Source organism: Thermobia domestica, chromosome 2 (genome assembly GCF_964235325.1).
Source record: "Thermobia domestica chromosome 2, izTheDome1.hap1.1, whole genome shotgun sequence".
Classification (NCBI taxonomy): Eukaryota; Metazoa; Arthropoda; class Insecta; order Zygentoma; family Lepismatidae; genus Thermobia; species Thermobia domestica.
In genome coordinates, this window is record NC_137455.1 from 42,377,289 (window position 1) to 42,395,616 (window position 18,328).

Consider the following 18,328-nt stretch of genomic DNA (forward strand, 5'->3'; position numbering starts at 1 on the left):
ATCAGTGGACACTGCGAATTGCAAGGAGAACGACAGGGAAATCCCCTTTGGGAATAGTGGATGTATGCTATAGCCAAAGGGGATTTCCCTCTCAAAGCCCCTTGCAGTTTGCACACTATCTACAGATATAAACAAAAAGCGTCAGGAACATATTTACATAATGATTATGGTAGCCACAATACAACTCGTGATGTCAATACATTTAAGGAATAGGTTGCTAGTTAATATGAAACATTTAAAGGTTTTACAACTTTTTGAACATTTCTATTGTTTTATGCATTAACATATGGTGAATTAATACTTTACTTGTAGTTACAAATGGCTACTTTATTAGTTAAAGCAAAAAACAAAAAAAAAATGTTGACTCGAGTGGGAATCGTAGCCAGGACCCTTTGCACGTGAGTCGCAAATGCTCTTCATTCTGCCACGCTGTGACTTGATAACTTTAGGCGTCGTATCATATATGTGGCGAGTCGGAAACTTTTAGACACTTTTTCTCCGCTATTTCTCGCTAATGCGCTTTCCCAATTTGTAATATTGACACATTAAATGTGAACTACTATGTCGCGAAAGATGGACACGAAGTTCATTTACCAAAGTCTGCTTTCTCCTTGTAAGTCTGTAGCCAGAGGAATTCAGATGTTTATCGCCACGGAAACAGCTTTTCTATGCGATATTGTTTCGTTAATCTAATTCTTGTTGGCCATCACATTACGAAAACTATTGAAACTAACATTAAAAAGTAATAATAAACAAAGATGTACAGATAGCCACCTGCCCAAGATCTATTGAGACTACCGAATCCAAGCACAAGTCCGAATGAAATTAGTGAGGCCAAGCCCAATTGAGGTTAGTGATTCCTTAGCCATTGAAGGTAGAAATCCAAAGCCTGAGCGCCATGGAGTTAATAAGCCCTAGCTCGTATAAGCGCGAATGAGCATGAGACCGAAAGAGCGCGACCCCCAACGAAATTACTGGGGACGAACCCGAAAGAGTGTGAATGGCAGTGAAGTTCATTAATACGCAACCGAAGAAGTTCGTGCCCCAGCGAGTCAGTCAGTACAAACCAAGAGAACGCGAGCCCCAACAAAGTTAGTCATCATCAGCACGAGGGAATCCAAAGTAAGCAAACTAACCCCTTCTCTGGTTCATACTGTATTGTGTGAGGAGTTTTTATTCTATCGTATGACACATAACTTAAACTACTCACCATGGGGTATTCATCCCCATAATACATGACGCAACTCCCATGACACATGACACAAGAAGTTTTAGATTTACTCAATGAGCTGGTAATTCATCTGTGTCATTATTGGCAAATCACTTGCCAAAAAAAAAAAAAAAAAAAGAAAGAAAAAAAGAAGAAATTTCCATGCACCAAAACTTCAACTGATCTTGCCGTCGTAAACGACTTTAACCTAGTCCTCCCTCTTTTTCCTGCCACCATATCATCTATCACATCCTTTATGATATATTTCCTGATAGTTCATGAAGCAGATACTTATTTCTTTGCTAATTGGTTTAACGTTTTTCCTATTATTATCAAACTACGTTAAGTTTTCAATAATTCTCTTTGCGTCATGCTTCGCCTTTCATGAATATACTTCGTTAGTTCTATATGTTCACATATGTTGCAGCATTCGCACAACATTTGGTGAACATTCTTATGCAAAGCTAACTAATTTTACGCTATTTATGACTAAATAACTTCATGGGAGTCACTTTGTTAAATTTTAATATAACTTTTTTCTTTCTTTCTTTTTTTTTTTAAAAAAAAGTAGTAGTATATTTACACTGTGAACTTTACCTATAATCTCTTCTGCACAACAAGCTCTCCACACAAGTGACTATTTGGTATTTGCACACTCATTTCGCGTTTTTTTTTTCTTTAAAAAAAAAGAAAGAAAAAAAACACTAGAAAATGAAGTTTGTTCTTTTCCCCGTTAACGAACGTGGCACCGTGACCTGTCATAACAAACAAAACAAGGGACAATATAATTTAAGATAAATATTGTTAATTATGCTGTCAACAAATTTCTAGATTGGCAGCTAAGTACTATAATCTGTCATCATCTAACCGAAATGTTTTCAGAAAACAAAGTCACACTTGCAATAATAAAGTGCCAAGTAGTGGTGCTGCCTAATAAATTATCGCGTTTGCAGCTTTTTTTCTTTTATGGCAAGCAATAAAATAAAAAAAATCATTCTTTTTCATAGTTGCGAGGTCAATATATATATATTACTCATTTCATTGTGTACAATATACGGGATATTGAACGCAATACTCACAATATTAATATACTGTAGTATAAAAATGTATGAAGCTGTTATTTGCCTTTAAAGAAACGGGGCCATATACTAGCGAAATATAGTGAAATGACGTCAAATTAATAATTGAATATTTCCAACTCTAAAAGCTTGTGTAATATCGCTAATTGTTAATTGAAGACAGCATAAATTTCAGTAGCTTTAGAATATACCGCAGCAGTAAACGAATATAGGGTAAAATGGGGAAATTTATTCTGCAGGTTGAATTGCTCCATCTAGCTCTACGTTGAATTCAGCTTTTTTGTCCGTAAAAAAAATCGCAAGTTACGCATCCGATTTTGACTAAAATTGGTATGGAGATAGAGCTTCACGAGCTTAGCACACATGTAAAATATTATTACATGTAGCTCTTTGTTCCCAAGTTACTGGGCACCAAATTTGGAGTTGGGCTTAGTGAAAGGATATTTTATATAGCAAGTGCGGTAGAGATGAACCACTTTTTTTTTTATTTTTTTTTATTCCTCCAATAACTTGAATAACTGCACAGGTAAAATATGTTTTTCTACACGAAATCCAAGAACGAACTTTCTGTAACCATATCTAAAGGTTTTTAGGATTAAAAAAGGTATATTTCTATCCAAAATTTAAGCTTGAAAAAAAAGCTGACTGGTCCATCTTTCCCATAGTACTATGGGTTAGATAGACCATGCACCGTGGGAGTGATGGGCCATATGTAGAACCTAAACAATAAATAAATAATTTGGAACAGTTTTGTCTTTAAATTCGTTGCATTAATTAAATAGATTATTACATAGCTACCAAGATTTTGCTGAAATCTAATATTGATGTAACATAACCTAATATTGATTAAACTAACGGGATGTACTTGAACCTAAACCCACAAAGTGGGAATGATGTATATATTTCCTGAAAGCTTGGATCAAAATAAGATCAAAACCGGTTACCAAAATTGGGGAGGTCTCAAGCATTCCGTTTTGGGGCAACACTTTACTAATATTTATTAACACCTTTAAGCGTGTCCATAAAGTCCGTTGCAACCCCGAAAAATCTGAAACGGTGAGACAGATTTTCAGACAGAAAACAGAAAGACATGTCTTTCATCATTGCAAAACTACAGCGTATCAAAGTAAAAATAAATTGTCCCAGGGTCCCCCGCAGGGTCCCAGACGGGGTCCAACTCAAAATTTTTAAATAGAAAGGTGGTCAACTTGCATATTATATTAAAGTCGATGTTAAATAAAAGAAAATAAATCAAGTCGCGGCTCTCTGCGATAAGCCTGTGCAAAATAGCGATGGGTCAAAATATCAACACAATCTTCATTGCAAAAGAATCTGAAACGGTAAGATAGGTGTATTTTTATTTCTTTGAATATACAGTATATAATGAAAAAATACATTACATACACAGCAATATTGAGATTAACATATGGTGTTCATTGGACAACACGCTCTGAACCAGATAGATTGATCTCAGAATGAAGAAATGCTTCGTGCGTCATCTATTTACAATTTTACTTCCACACAGACTTAACTCAGTCCCGAGAAAAGTTACGCGTAAGTTGGGTTGCAATTGTCTAGGCGTTCTCACAACTGCAAAAAACCTGGACCCCAAGTAATGGAATTAGATCACTTAGGGGGGGAGATACTTTGGTGGCTGGGTGTACATGCCTTTGGTTCCTGAATTATTAAGCAAGAAATTTGGATTTGAACTTATGTGAGTGAAATCAAGAAGTTTCAATAAATTGCAGTCGATAATATGTTAGAAAGCTCGAGGAAAGGATGTGAAGAATATAGGATGAAAATAAATGTTAGAAAGACAAAAGCCATGGTGATTGGAGCGCTGCGGTTGGTGTCAAATATAGAAGTAAAAGAGGAGAAAATAGAACAGATGACTAGTTTTCGATACCTGGGCAGTATCATAAATGATAATACGAAGTGTGAACGTGAAATAAAAGCAAGGATAGGAATGGCGAAAGAAGCCTTTGGAAGGTAGAAAATATAAAATACTATTTTGTGGGACCTTGAATAAAGAGTTCAGAAAAAGACTCATAAAATGCCTCGTGTGAAGTATTGTAATCTATAGGTCAGAAACATCAACATTACACATAAATGATGAAAAATGACTAAACGTTTTCGAAATGTAGGCGTGGAAAGAACGAAGAGAATTAGCTGGATCGAGTGGAAAACGAATGAGAGAGTCCTAGGAATCTTAGAGAAAAGAATAATTTTATATATTATAAAAAAGAGGAAGAGAAACTGATTGGGACATTGGCTAAGAAGGAATGATCATGAGGGATGTGCTAGAGGATATAGTGGCAGAAAAGAGAGGGAGGGGACGAAGGAGGCAATTAAAGGAGATATGAAAACAGAAAATTCGTATCTGAAGACTGACGGAGAGGTTAGCGGAAGACCGTGGAGCATGGAAGCTTCTCAATTGCGGCAAGTGACATGAAAATAATGGCAGAATACCTATGATGATGATGATGCTATCAATAAAACTCGTTCTTCTAAACTTCGTACAGTGGTGGATCTGGACGGTCTTGACACGCAAGTTAACTTAATATGAAATATTATGGTGTGTATACACCTTTAGTTTCCACATCAGTTAGGCCCTATTGGCCATCAAAATTGAGTTTGGACTCAGTGAAATCAAGAAATTTTACTCAAATGCAATTGATGGAATTCATCCGATTTTGGCCAAATTTGGCATTGTGGTAGATCTCTATGAACTGAATAAGCATTTGTGATATGATGCGTAGATCTTTGATCCTCGAGTTATTCCTCGAGATTAAATCCAAATTCAATCCTTTATGTACAAAATGAAACGTATTCTCTCCGTGCGAAGAACGGATATTCTACCAGTAATTAATATTAGCAAATATATCTAAATATTAGTGATGTTAGAAATCAATTTTTCAAGTGGTATTTGTAGCAAAACATACATCAGACCAAGATTTAAAGTGTTGTTGTAATTTGCTACAAGACTTTCTCTTAAGCAAACTGCATATTAAATACCTGTTTAATTATGAAGTGGAAACGTCTTAAAATAAATTATGTTGATACATAAATTGACCAAGTGGAGCGTATCTGCTGTGTGAAGTAATATTAATTTTTATGTACTGAAAGAATGTGGCAAAAGAATGCCATTTAACTTACTTGTGACGTAAAGCAACCTTTTTCTGTGTATAACTACACAGAATAATACAGTATATCGCTGTACATAAAAATGGTGCTCTGGGAGGAAAAAAAAAAACATTGAAAAATGGTTTGTACAGCGATATTCCAAGTCCACACTATGGCTAATTGCAATTATTTTAATGAGATCTTTGGGCTTATAAAGTTATAGAAAGGTAAAGAAAAATCGCGGTTTTTCGAAAGCATTCACGTCAGTAAAAAAAAAAAAAAAAAAAAAAAAAAAAAAAAAAAAGTCAGGTCAATGTTCCGTTAAGGGGGTCCAGTAATTTCTTCCACATGAAATTTGCAATTTCTCCACTTCTTTCCATTGATTTTCGATTGATTACATAATATAACGTTATATTAGGTTAGGTTAGTTTTGGACCCCCTTAACGGAACATGGACCAAAAGTCATAATTTTATCACTAGACACTACGGTAAGAGAGGAAAATTTTCTTAATGTCCTAAACAAGAATTAGGATATTAGACAATTTTTCCCCTTAGCTCATAGCTGAAAAAATCTAAATATTACAGATATAATGTCTCTTAAGATCTGTTACTGGTAATGAATAAAGTGTATATAGGTGCTAAATTAAAAAAAAAAAAATGAAACAGGTAAGTTGCGGCTAGGATTGATATTATAGGTAGAATAAAGAAAGAAACAAGTTATTTCCCTTATCTTTAAAGGTTAAATACATTAAAAGAAACATACCCAGTTTTGATACCAGTGCCGCGTTAAAATAAAAAAAATTATAGATGGCAACATATAAAAGATACACACAATGCCATTAAAAGGTAATGACAATTAAGACGATTCGAAAGATGTTCTTTTTAAGAGAATAGTTTACAAGTATTTCATATACAGCACACATTTTCATGTCCATATTTTCAACCAGATGGGGACACTGAAAGCAATTAACTCATGTCCGTGTGGTTTAAGTTCGATGCCCGGCCGGTGCTTTCCAATTTTCAGTGTCCACTCAGCGTTGTGAGGCAAACTGGGGAGTTACGTGTATAAAAGACGTGATGGCCAGTAGATCTACAAAACTCCTAACAGGCTTATTAGCAGGGGCGGATCCAGGACCGACTTCTGGAGGGGGGGGCGGTGGGTTGTCATACTGCTACTTTTAAGGGCTCCAAACTTTGGGATGGGTTTTATTTATATATATAAAATAAGAAAGTTTCCTCTTCTGGGGGGGGGGGCTCCCCGATCGCTCCCCTGGATCCGCCTCTGCTTGTTAGACACAGGACGACGCAGCGCTCTGATCACGTATTAGTAGCTCTAGGCTGGATTTAGTTTAGCCGGTCATTAACAGATGGCGTTGGAGTGAGTCAGGGCCATAAGGGCTGTCATGCCAGTGGTTAGTTAGTTATTTCAATCAGACGAGCTCTGTCACAGAAGTCAAAACTAAAAAAAAAGCATCTTTTATACTGTAAAATATCAAAAGTACACTGTGTTTGTGAACTTAACTGTTCATTTTGTTATTTGTCTTCTACCAGAAACCAGTAGTAATGTAAGATCTAATGAAAGAGGACATGAGGTGAAACGGGAGAATTCTGAGAATATTTGAAATTACAAGTTTAACCCCTTATTGCTTTAAGATCAAATTAGGAACTTCTCATCCGTCACCTTTAGCCTCAAAGCATAATGGTACGACGTTAAACTACAAACAAAGAAGCTTCTCACAGAACAGCCGAGGTTTTAACACTGAATTACTACTCCCAAGTAGGGATGCGCTCGAGTCGAGTCGAGACAGAATTTTCCTGACAAAATTCGAGTCGAGACACAGCTCTTCCAATAGAAAAATATATATTTTTCGAGTCGAGACATCACTTTTACAGCACATTTTCGAGACGAGAAAGTCTCAAATCTTGTCTCGTGCGCATCCCTACTCCCAAGAATGTAATTCGGACATATAGTAAATGCAAAAAAATACTTCCGACGCTAGATTATAATGTAGGATGCATTATAGACCATAATATGCCTACTTTAAATTTAAAAAAAGGTATTTTATATCACACGATAAAATCAACGCTTAAACTCTTTGTGGAAGGTTCTTAAAATGCCATTTTTTTAACAGGCGGAAGATTTTTGGAGTTTTTAATAACTTCGTAGAAAACAATTCGTTTAAGTTGTTTTTATTGAAATATATTTGTGAACACTACAAAGCTTCCAAAAGATAAATAACTTGTTATATACTTACAATAATATGTTCTAACATTTCGAAATCTTTCTCATCAACAATTTATTAGAGCTTGTTATACAGTGCGTCCCACTAGCTTTCGCACCCGAAAAAAACGTTATAATTTCCGAACAAATATACATAGGAAAATGAAATTCACAATATACGTACCTTGTTTCATGCTGAATACATGACCGTCACAGCAGGTGCTGAAAGTGTCCTCCCTGGACGTCAAGACATGTTTGTACACGGCATTCCATACTGTGAAAAGTCCGATGTAGAGTCTCCGGTGTAATCTCATGAATCGCATTCTCAATGTTGTTTCGCAACTCTTGCAGTGATCGTGGGTTGTTTCTGTAGCTACAACCTTTAAGAAAACCCCATAAGAAGAAATCAGGTGGTGGTTTCAAATCCGGGGATCTTGGCGGCCACAATCCTTTGGAGCGATGCAGCGACTCGAGTCACACTAACGCACGCGCACCACACCAAGCAGCACTTCCCCTGGCGCCACCTATCGTCTTTGTTTTGACGTGTGCGCTTCTGTTCAACCCTTTCTCGTATTTAGGATGAAACAAGGTACGTGTATTGTGAATTTCATTTTCTTATGTACATTTGTTCGGAAATTATAACGTTTTTTTCGGGTTCGAAAGCTAGTGGGACGCACTGTACTAAAGCTTAAAATTATATTAGATCTTACTACACAGGTATTAGCAATAAGTAATACAGATTTTTTTGGGTGAAATATTTTTAAAGTTGAATTCATCTTTCACTGATTTTAGAAAGCTATCAGAACCGGAATCGTGGTCAGAAAGTTCGAAAGTCTGATCAATATTAAAATACTCAATTCCATTCTCAATATCACAATTATATACATGAACACGACATGTTTTCAAGTATGCTTTCCCTGGGACAAAATGGTATATCCGTGCTATCTAGTGGCTCACATATTGGAACAAAGTCATGCCAATATAAATGTGCGACACAAGAAACCCTCTGGGTGATAGCCCGTAGTTCATTTACTATATAAAAAAAATGTAAAGCAACGGACGGGCTTTGCCCATCGTTCATCCTGGTGGAATTGGTTTCACGACGGGCATAGCCTGTCAATTGTCCAGAAAACGGGGTTTTAACGGAGTATTGCAAAGAAAGAGTCTTGGAGTCAACTGCTTTCAGCCGCCAGCAGTTAGATTTCCTAGACGTTTGATTGAAGAAAGTAACTTATAGAAAGAGGACACAACAGTTACTTACCATGACATCATGAACTATACGGGAATTTTAAAACCTAACATGTACGATCTGGTACTAATGGAACAAAAGAGACGGGACTAACAGCTAAAACGCTGTGTTTTGGAACCTCACTGTTCAATTATATTCAAAGAAACATTGTCCGACGTTTGAGGAATTGCATTGAGAGTCGTAAATCGGTTCCAGATTTTGTGACTTTTTCGTATTAGCCTTTTACTAACAACATATGATTTATCCTCTTACCGTGTGTGTGTGTGTGTACGTACGAGTATATTTCTGAGAAACAGAATAAGATATTCATGATTTATAGACAAGAAAGTGTTAGAGAACTTTACGAAAAGCTGCGAAGAATATGGGATGGAAATAAATGTTAATAAGACAAAAGTAATAGTGATTGGAACGAAAGAATATGTATAAAATGTAAGTGTATGTAAGGGTGGAACTGGTGACTAGCTTTCGATATTTGAATAGTATTATTAACGAAGTGATTAACTCAAATAACAGCAAAATAGGAATGGCGAAAGATTCATTTAGGAAGAAGAAAATTTTATTTTGTGGGTCTTTGAGTAAAGAGTTAAGAAAAAGACTCATAAAATGTTTCGTATTGTACTCTAAGGTGCAGAAATGTAGGTTATACTCAGAAGTGGTGAAAGAGATAAACTGGAGGATTTCAAAATGTGGAGAAGAATAGAGAGAGATAGCTGAGTTAAATGGAAAACAAATGAAGAAGTGTTAAAAATAGTAGGGGAGAAAAGAAGAATTTTAGATATAACTAAGAAGGGAAGAGAAACTGGTTGGAATATTGCCTGAGGAAGAACTGTATAATGAGAGATGTGATAGATAGCATGGTGGCAAGGAAAACAGGCAGAGCGTGAAAGAAAATACAGTTAATGAACGGCGTTAAAAAGAAAATTCCTGAAGACTGTGGTGCAAGAAGGTTGTTTAGTATGTAGCAAGTGGCTTGCAAATAATGACAGAATACCTATGATGATTCTGTAAACTAGAAATTAAAAGCAAGAACGATGGAAGAAGCGTTTGGAAGAAGGAAAGAGTACTATTTTAATCATCAAAACGAAGAGTTGCGAAATGAGACACTTCAAATGTTTCGTGCGGGGTATTGTACAAAGCAAAAATAGAACATGACGAAGAAAGCTTTGTACCGGGTTATGGGGAAGAATGGAAGAAAATCAGATCTGTAACGAAAAATTCAAATAAGAAAGTCTTACCAGAAACTGATAAAGGACTAATAATAAATGAATAAAGGAAACTGTTTTATAGCCATTACTTTACAAGAAATTGTATTCTAAGCGGCACGATAGATGGAATGATAGAAAGAAAGAAAAATAAAGATAGCCTAATTGTTGACTCTTCCGATCAAAGAAAAAGAAAAAGTAAGATAATTGTTGAGTCTTACGTTCAGACAGAAAGAAGGAAAGGAGATATTTGTTGATTCTTACGATCAAACGAAAAGAAAAAGTGAGATAATTGTTGATTCTTACGTTGAAACGGAAAGAAAAAGTGAGATAATTGTTGATTCTTACGTGCAAACAGAAAAAAGAAAGATAATTGATGATTCTTACAATAAAGCGAAAGGAAAAAGTGAGATAATTGTTGATTCTTACGTTCAAACAGAAACAAGAAAAAGGAAGATAATTGTTGATTCTTACGATGAAACGAAAGGAAAAAGTGAGATAATTATTGATTCTTACGTTCAAACAGAAACAAGAAAAAGGAAGATAATTGTTGACTCTTAGAATAAAATGAAAGGAAAACGTGAGATAACTGTTGATTCTTACGTTCAAACAGAAAAAAAGGAAGATAATTGTTGATTCTTACGATAAAACGAAAGGAAAAGTGAGATAATTGTTGATTCTTACGTTCAAACAGAAAGAAAAATGAGACAATTGTTCATTCTTAAGTTCTAACAAAAAGAAAATGTGAGATAATTGTTGATTTTTACTCAAACAAAAAGAAAAAGGGGGTATAATTGTTGATTTTTATTCACACAAAAACAAAAAAGGAAGATTGGAAATGGACAAAAGTTTATCAAAGTTACAGAATTTTAAATAAGTGACCTGTGAGTGTAGTAACGGACGAATATTTAAGATAATAGTTTATTATTATTACTATACATCAAGAGTAAGAAAACAATTCAAAACATGACATACAAGGAGTAAATGAAAAGATGAAAACATCTATTGGATATATTATAGATGGAAAATATGTTGTCTATACACAAAAAAAGTTAAAAAGTTCATTAAACGGAAGCTACGTAGAACTTAGACCTATGTCACTATTTATAGGACATTTCTAATCATAAATTGGTAAAAATAAATAAATAAATAAATAAATAAATAAAGAGTAATAATAATATTTGATTCGAGAATATTCCAATGTAGGTGCTAAACACGACTTTGAATACACTTGTGAACCATATGATTCATAACAATGCATTAAAAATTCCAAGATCAATATAAATGTATCAAAAGAGGAATTTCGTTTCATTTGCCCGAATGCTAGAGTTGCTCACAAGAGGACACGAGTCAGAAGTTTCGTGATGAAACAAGATAGTGCTTTTCTAATAGAAATATATATTTTCCGAGACGAGATATCGCTTTCATAAAATCTTTTCAAGTCGAGATCGCGTCAATTCTTGTTTCGAAGGCAACCGTACCGAAAACGTACAATTTAAGCATTAGAAATGCTTCCTTTGATGGATTAGTGCATTTACATATTTAGGCTATCTAACTTAGTTTTCTATGTTGTTTCGTATCGAGAATAATTGACAAGCTGGATGGGAAACTAACAGCCTCTTTTACACCACTAAAACAAGGTTAATTGACATAATTTAGTGTGTCAAATGTACGCCCGATGTAGCCTATAGTCAATCAGAATTTTCTGTCACAAGCTGAATTTTACACCGTACACTGAGCTACTAGCCCAGAATAGAAGAAATAGGGTGGCCAGTTACATTCTTATGGTTCAAAAATATGAAAGGCTTCAAATTAGGAAAATGTAGTGGCAAGATAGCGTAGGACCAATTGTGTAGTGGAAATGGAAAAGGCTGAAAGTGCCAAAAAATAAAAAATCGATTTTTTGCATGGAATGTGTTGTAAACGACATCGCCAATAACCTAGAGAAGGTCCAAAGTGCCAGAAAAATTCCTACTAGTTTCTAGAGCACTCGCAAGGAGCAGCACCTTAAAGGATAAAGTACAGTTTTAGGAAGTTTTTATTGAATACTGGAAAATTTACTTTGTGGCACTTTCAGCCTTTTCCATTTCCATTACACAATTGCAGTAAGTTCCACACAGTTAGTCTTGCCTCACGAAATCATTAAAACTGCACTAATCCTAGCAGCACGTAGAGTAGTACAGTTTTTTTTAACCCTTTTTAAAACTAATGATATGCTTTACCGTACACTTACGACAGTGCGACACGTTTGTTTGATTTTTAATTAAAACCCTATATAAATTATAATAGTCAATGGTGTACACAAATTTTCATCAAGGGGAATTCAAGCACTCAATCTATATATATATAAAATTGAAAATCACCAAGTTTGTGACTTTAAGTCTCATGAACTACACAGCCGATCTCGATCAAATTTGTAACATGGATGAGGTTCGAGGCTGGGCTGGTTTTAGGCTATTCACTTGAATGGTAGAACTGAGGGTTGGGGGAGGGGTATAAAAAATAAATAAAACTTAATAACTCCTGAACCGAACCACTCGACCGATCTTGATCAAATTTTCAACATAGATAAGGTTCAGGCCTGGATCGTTTTTATGGTTTAAATTCGACGGAGCAACGTAGGGGAGGAGAAGGAGGGGGAGATATATAAAAAACAATTTGTATAAGACTGAAAGTGACTATTTTTGTAACTTAATAACTCTTGAACTATCCGACCGATCTCAACCAAATTTTCAAGATACATGAGGTTCGGATCTGGAAACATTTTTGTAATTTCACTTGAACGGTAGATCCCAGGGGAGGGGGAGAGGAGGGGGTACAACTATTATAAATAAAAACAAATACAAACCCAATAACTTTTAAACCACCCAACCAATCTCGATCAAATTTTCAATATATATGAGGGTCGGGCCTCGGGTGTTTTTTATCGTTTCACTTTGAGGAGCCAACGCAGGGGTGGGGGACGGGGGTATATATATATATATAAAATAAAATAAAAGCGACTGCCTTTGTGACTTCATCACTCTTGAACGGCCTGTCCGATCTCAATCAAATTTTCAACATACATGAGTTTAGGGGCAGGGATTAATTTAGGCTATTTGCTTTGACGATGCAACGTAGGGATGGGGGAGGGTAAAGAAATTTAAAAATGATCAAAAACGATCGATATTAGTGTTGAATCAATAGTTTTCGGGGTTGATGAGAGAAACAGTGACACTTCTTATGCTGTTTCAATACAAGTTCAGACCTGATATTTGGGGAGGGGGGTACAACGTAGGGGAGGGGGATAAACATTTAAAAATCATCACAAATGACCGATATTAGTGCTGAATCCACATAATTTTTAGGGTCGCTGAAATGAACGGTGACATACAAAGATTTGCATTTAAATTATTTATTTCAAACCAGAGAAGCAGGTAATATATGCTAGTATCATATAATTTAAGGACATTTTTTTTTGTATATATCATATATATCTTAACATAACCTTGTAATATCTTCCTCAAGGGGGAGGTTAAAATCCCAAAACCCCACTTACGTACGCCACTTATAATAGTGTAAGATTAAAAGTTTTTGTAAAATAGTGATTCTATGTAATACTGAACATTGTTGTTGCTGTTGGAAGTGTTGACTAGTAGAGTGAATCTCAAAATTGATTCCAGCTGATTGGTTCATTAAATTACTAAAATTTGAGGACACATGTTACGAGATTGCGGGGACACACGTGGTTGAGAATCACTGATGTAGTGGACGGCATAGTAAGCAAATGGTAATCAGAAAAATAAATTAGAAAAATGCGTTAACCCCATGTAGATTAAAGTTCGTTTTGGCGAATTTGTCGTCACTAATCTGCCACAGTCCAAATAGTGTTGGTTGGAAATCCTCGGCAAAGTGGCCAATTACAATGTTGGCAGTCGGCTTGTCTACCGTACAATTGTTGATCTTACTATATAGGTATATATGTTGCTGCTATGAATACAGGGTGCACCCACAGAGGAGTTCCACCAGCTCCACCCCACCCCCCAAATATTCTTAATTCAACATACATTTGTACCTACTTTCTCAATAAAATTCTACTTGTTTAACAGGGAAATGATTGATGTAGCATAAACATTTGTTCTTAAACTTTCATCTGTACTCTTTCTCTTACAAAAACAATCTAATTCTATAATTTTTCCTCTGAAAATATAGGTGAAAGTATTTTACAGTTACTTTTCGGGTACAGAATAATACTCGTTCAACACTACATAGGCTTCTACACTGCAAAAAATACAAAAACTACTTTTAGACAAAATCAGGGGTAAAAGTGGATCTTAAAAGGTAGGGGGACGCATGACGTCACGCCGTCTCCCTTGCCTATCTTTATCAAGTGTAATATTTCAGGAAGTGAGAGGACGTCATACAAATTTTATGGAAGTTGAGGGACGACGTTCTCCCGCGTTCCCCCTCACTTTCACCCCCCTGGACACAGTAGGACACTTACACATTTACCGATACACTTTGAACACTACCCGATGACACATATTCACCCCCTTGTAGATACTGTGTTGTCCAAGAATGTCCCAGATGTATGTAAAAATGTGCAGAATATATATGTCATCTCTTTGTTTTTGAACTGTTTGCCGAGAAGAAGTGTTTTAAATGTGTCATACTAGACAATATTCGCGGAGAATGAACGCTTTTGGACACGCGAAGCGCACTTTATAAACACACACACTTGATATGTTTCCCCTTCAATATCTGTACTAAAAGTGTTTAAGTGCTGTTTTAATTTTTACAGTGTAGTATTGGGCAACCTTCACCTTAAAGTGTGAGCCCCTTCCAACAAAAATTTCTAGGTGCGTGTCTGTATGAATAGAAAAAATCATACAGAAATCATGCAAAAATCTAAAATATTTCTAATTCCAGATTAACCGATGTAGGTATATGGTGTGCGGAAAAGAGAAGATGGACAGTCTGGTACTTTACTTAGAGAGTATAGTGGTAAATTGTAAGATACTGTCATTTGATCCTCACAGATGGAATCGAGGCTGCTCAATCGCATTAGCAGTGGTCTCATGAGAAAATTGTTACAGTAGCATGTACCATGTTTAACACTGAATCAAAGGCGCCGATCCTGGAGGGGAGGACCGGGCCCCTCAATGCTAATGTGGGCCACATGTAGTTTTATGAATATGCATTTTTGTATGCATTTTTATGAACATACAATATTTGCTATAATTTGAATTCAATTTGTCTTAAAAATCCTCATATATGCCTTTTTAGACCCTTGTTTGCAATCAAACACATATCTGAATGCCCCCAAGTTACAGAGAAATCGGCGCCCTTACATTGAGTTATACAAAATACACAATAGTTTACTTCAGGCGACAGTTAAACCATGATTGAAAAATGTAACAATAAGTTAAATAATAATATGACATTTTAAAACCCTGAACATAATAAATACATACGAATTTTTGCTGTAGAAATTGCGTATGGCTGTTTTTCTCATTATTTTTCCGTAGTTTCCGTTTTGAGCTGTTTATGCCCAGTAGAGCTCAAAAGTCCTCGAAGCAGAAAAACGCAACACTTTAATTTTCAACTTAAATTTTGTAGGCGCATACAAACAATTAAAAAAAAATCTCCATGTGTGGTATGTATTCAGCTGTTAATAGGAGAAAGTTAAGTAATTGAAATCATATGAAATAAAATTACTTATTTTGCGTTCCATGATTATACATTTTAGGGGAAATGAGACGGATGATTAATGAACTTAAACACAATTGTGAAATAATTGTGTGGAATGAGAATGAGGGAGGAAACTAAAGAGTCCTGAGGCAAACCAATGACACCACAAACTCATATAGATTGGGGTCAAACCATGGAACCTCGCACAAGATATTAGGACTAATACTGAGCCACCCACCGTCTGCTAAGTAATCCGAAATGCAATACCCAGAGAGAGTTCTGCCCAAAATTCGTCCAAAATCAAACTTACGACGTTCCTGAAATGAACGCTCAACCACTACACTACCTCGGTTATCCAATCTCAAATTATACAGAAGCTCATTCGTGGCTAAGCGGTTAGCGTATGCGCCTTTGGCATGGGTGACCCAGGTTCGATTCCAGGCGGAGCTCATGTGGTTCAGATTCCACGTTAATCAGTAGGTCCCGTCTCATATAGCCTCGTTTCTAAAAGGGACGTTAAGCTGCACTCAATTCAACTCAAATTATACAAGTGAGCAAAGCTGGTGTAACATTTCAAACCGATAATTCTGAACGAGAAAAAAGACACATTCGAATATTTCGTGTAAATGCAATGCGCATCAATTGTTGATATTACGCGTATAAACTTGTCAATCGAATATTTTTTGGCGTTTAAACTGGTTTATTTGTGAATCCAGTAATCAACATTATTTCGTTAATTTATTGGTAATAGTGTATCTAAAGGGATATTGCAAATAAAGAATTACTATATAAATTTTATACAGTAATCTAAAAATTAGAACTTTTACGAAAAAAAAAAAACATAACTTACCTTGTAAAAGTAGTTTCTGAGCCAATGAGAACCCTGGTGTTTGATCCAATGTCTGCTTTTCCTGAATTAATTTGTTTAGGTATTCCTCGGTCAGTTGCTGTTGACCATTATCTTCACGTACACCGCCCGAATCACTCATGTTTATTACTTTTTTTTTTTTTTTTACCAGAAGACTTTCGCAATAAACAAAACACTCACTTTAAAAAAAAAGTCACTTGTAAACAGAAAAAAAAACTTCTCTCTTTCTTTTGAAGTGTTTGTACTACAGGAAATATATATATAGATTTTTGCTTCGAGAAAAACACAAACAAATTAAAAACCTTTTTTTTCTGAATAATATCTTCTTTTTCAGTGTTACATACAACTTGCTTTTTTTTTTACTCAGTAAACAGTCGCAGAAATATAAATAAAAGCATACATGTACACGAAAAATATGAAATAAAATAAGTTTACAGAAAAAAATAACACAAACACACTAGGATACAAATAAGATCTTGGATAAAAGTTGAAAAAAAAAATAATCCGTGCGGCGATTTTTTTTCACGTTTATAAAGACAAGAAAAAAAGAAACGAAAAGAAACTATAGGATATGTGACGTTTTATAGCATAAACATAAAAGTTAAAGTAGGTTTCTTGGTTAATATGATATGTTCACGTGGGTTATGCTGTTCCGTTGGTTCGCCGTCGTTCACGACAACCAGCCCGAGCCAAGACTAAATCGTACTTCTGCGAGAGGCACCCACCAACCACCAGCACCAACACACTCAACGCACACAGACACAAACGGAGTTTGGTCTGACGTAGACTCGACCGCCAACCCAGTCATCCAGCCACAGAAGCTCTGCTCAGTGCTGCCAATCAGCATTAAATTATTGTTTCAATTTACAACTTTTTTTTTTTTGAAAGGTTAGGAACTGACTTCGCTGAGGACAGTTTTCTTTTTCTTTTTCTTTCTTTCTTTCTTTCTTTTTTTGCTGAAACTGTCCAAGGAGGTGAACTGGAACATTTTATAGAGGATGGGGGCAAAAAAAAAAAAAAAAAAAAAGTGTCATCTCATTCCTTGAGTCTTCTTTGTCAGTAAGTATTAAAATAAAGTAGAAAAAACAATATGGACACGCTTAAATTTTGTTCCAGTAATGAAAATATTAACAGAAATATATCAAAAATAAGAATTTCAGTAATCCTTTATCTTAAAAATTTAGTACTTGACATACTGCAACCACTGAATGACCACGGGAAGATAATGATTAACAGCATTTGACCGAGGAATACCTAAACAAATTAATTCAGGAAAAGCAGACATTGGACCAAACACCGGGGTTCTCATTGGCTCAGAAACTAATTTTATAAGCAGTAGCGAAAGCAGGAATTTATTTCGGGGGGGGGGGTCCAAACTCAATATGAGGGTATTTTATATTAAAGTTCCTAAAATTGTCCCTAAAATTAGGCTAAATTTACATAAAAATTGAAATTTCGGGCGGGGTCCGGGCCCCCAGGACCCATCCCCTGCGTATGTCCCTGTTTACAAGGTAAGTTATAGTTCTAAAAACTTTTAGATTACCTTATAACATTTATTGAGTAATTCTTTAGTTGCAATATGCCTTTAAACTCGTTATTATAAACAAATAAATGAAATATTGATGATTAGCAGATTACGAATAATGGATCTCAAATTTATTCGATGGACAAGTTTATATGCGTAATATCAACAACTGATGCACATT

At 35.4% G+C, this 18,328-nt stretch overlaps 1 protein-coding gene across 1 annotated transcript in view; it reads right to left on the reverse strand.

Moving 5' to 3' along the window:
* Window positions 1-17,384, reverse strand: part of LOC145671505 (KH domain-containing, RNA-binding, signal transduction-associated protein 2-like) — a gene marked incomplete in the record, with an annotated part of 536,966 nt that extends 519,582 nt beyond the window's left edge. Inside the window, 1 exon segment of the mRNA XM_081740697.1 lies at window positions 16,605-17,384. Within this exon segment, the coding sequence (XP_081596823.1) occupies window positions 16,605-16,743 (139 nt within the window).
* Between the last annotated feature and the right edge of the window lie 944 nt (window positions 17,385-18,328).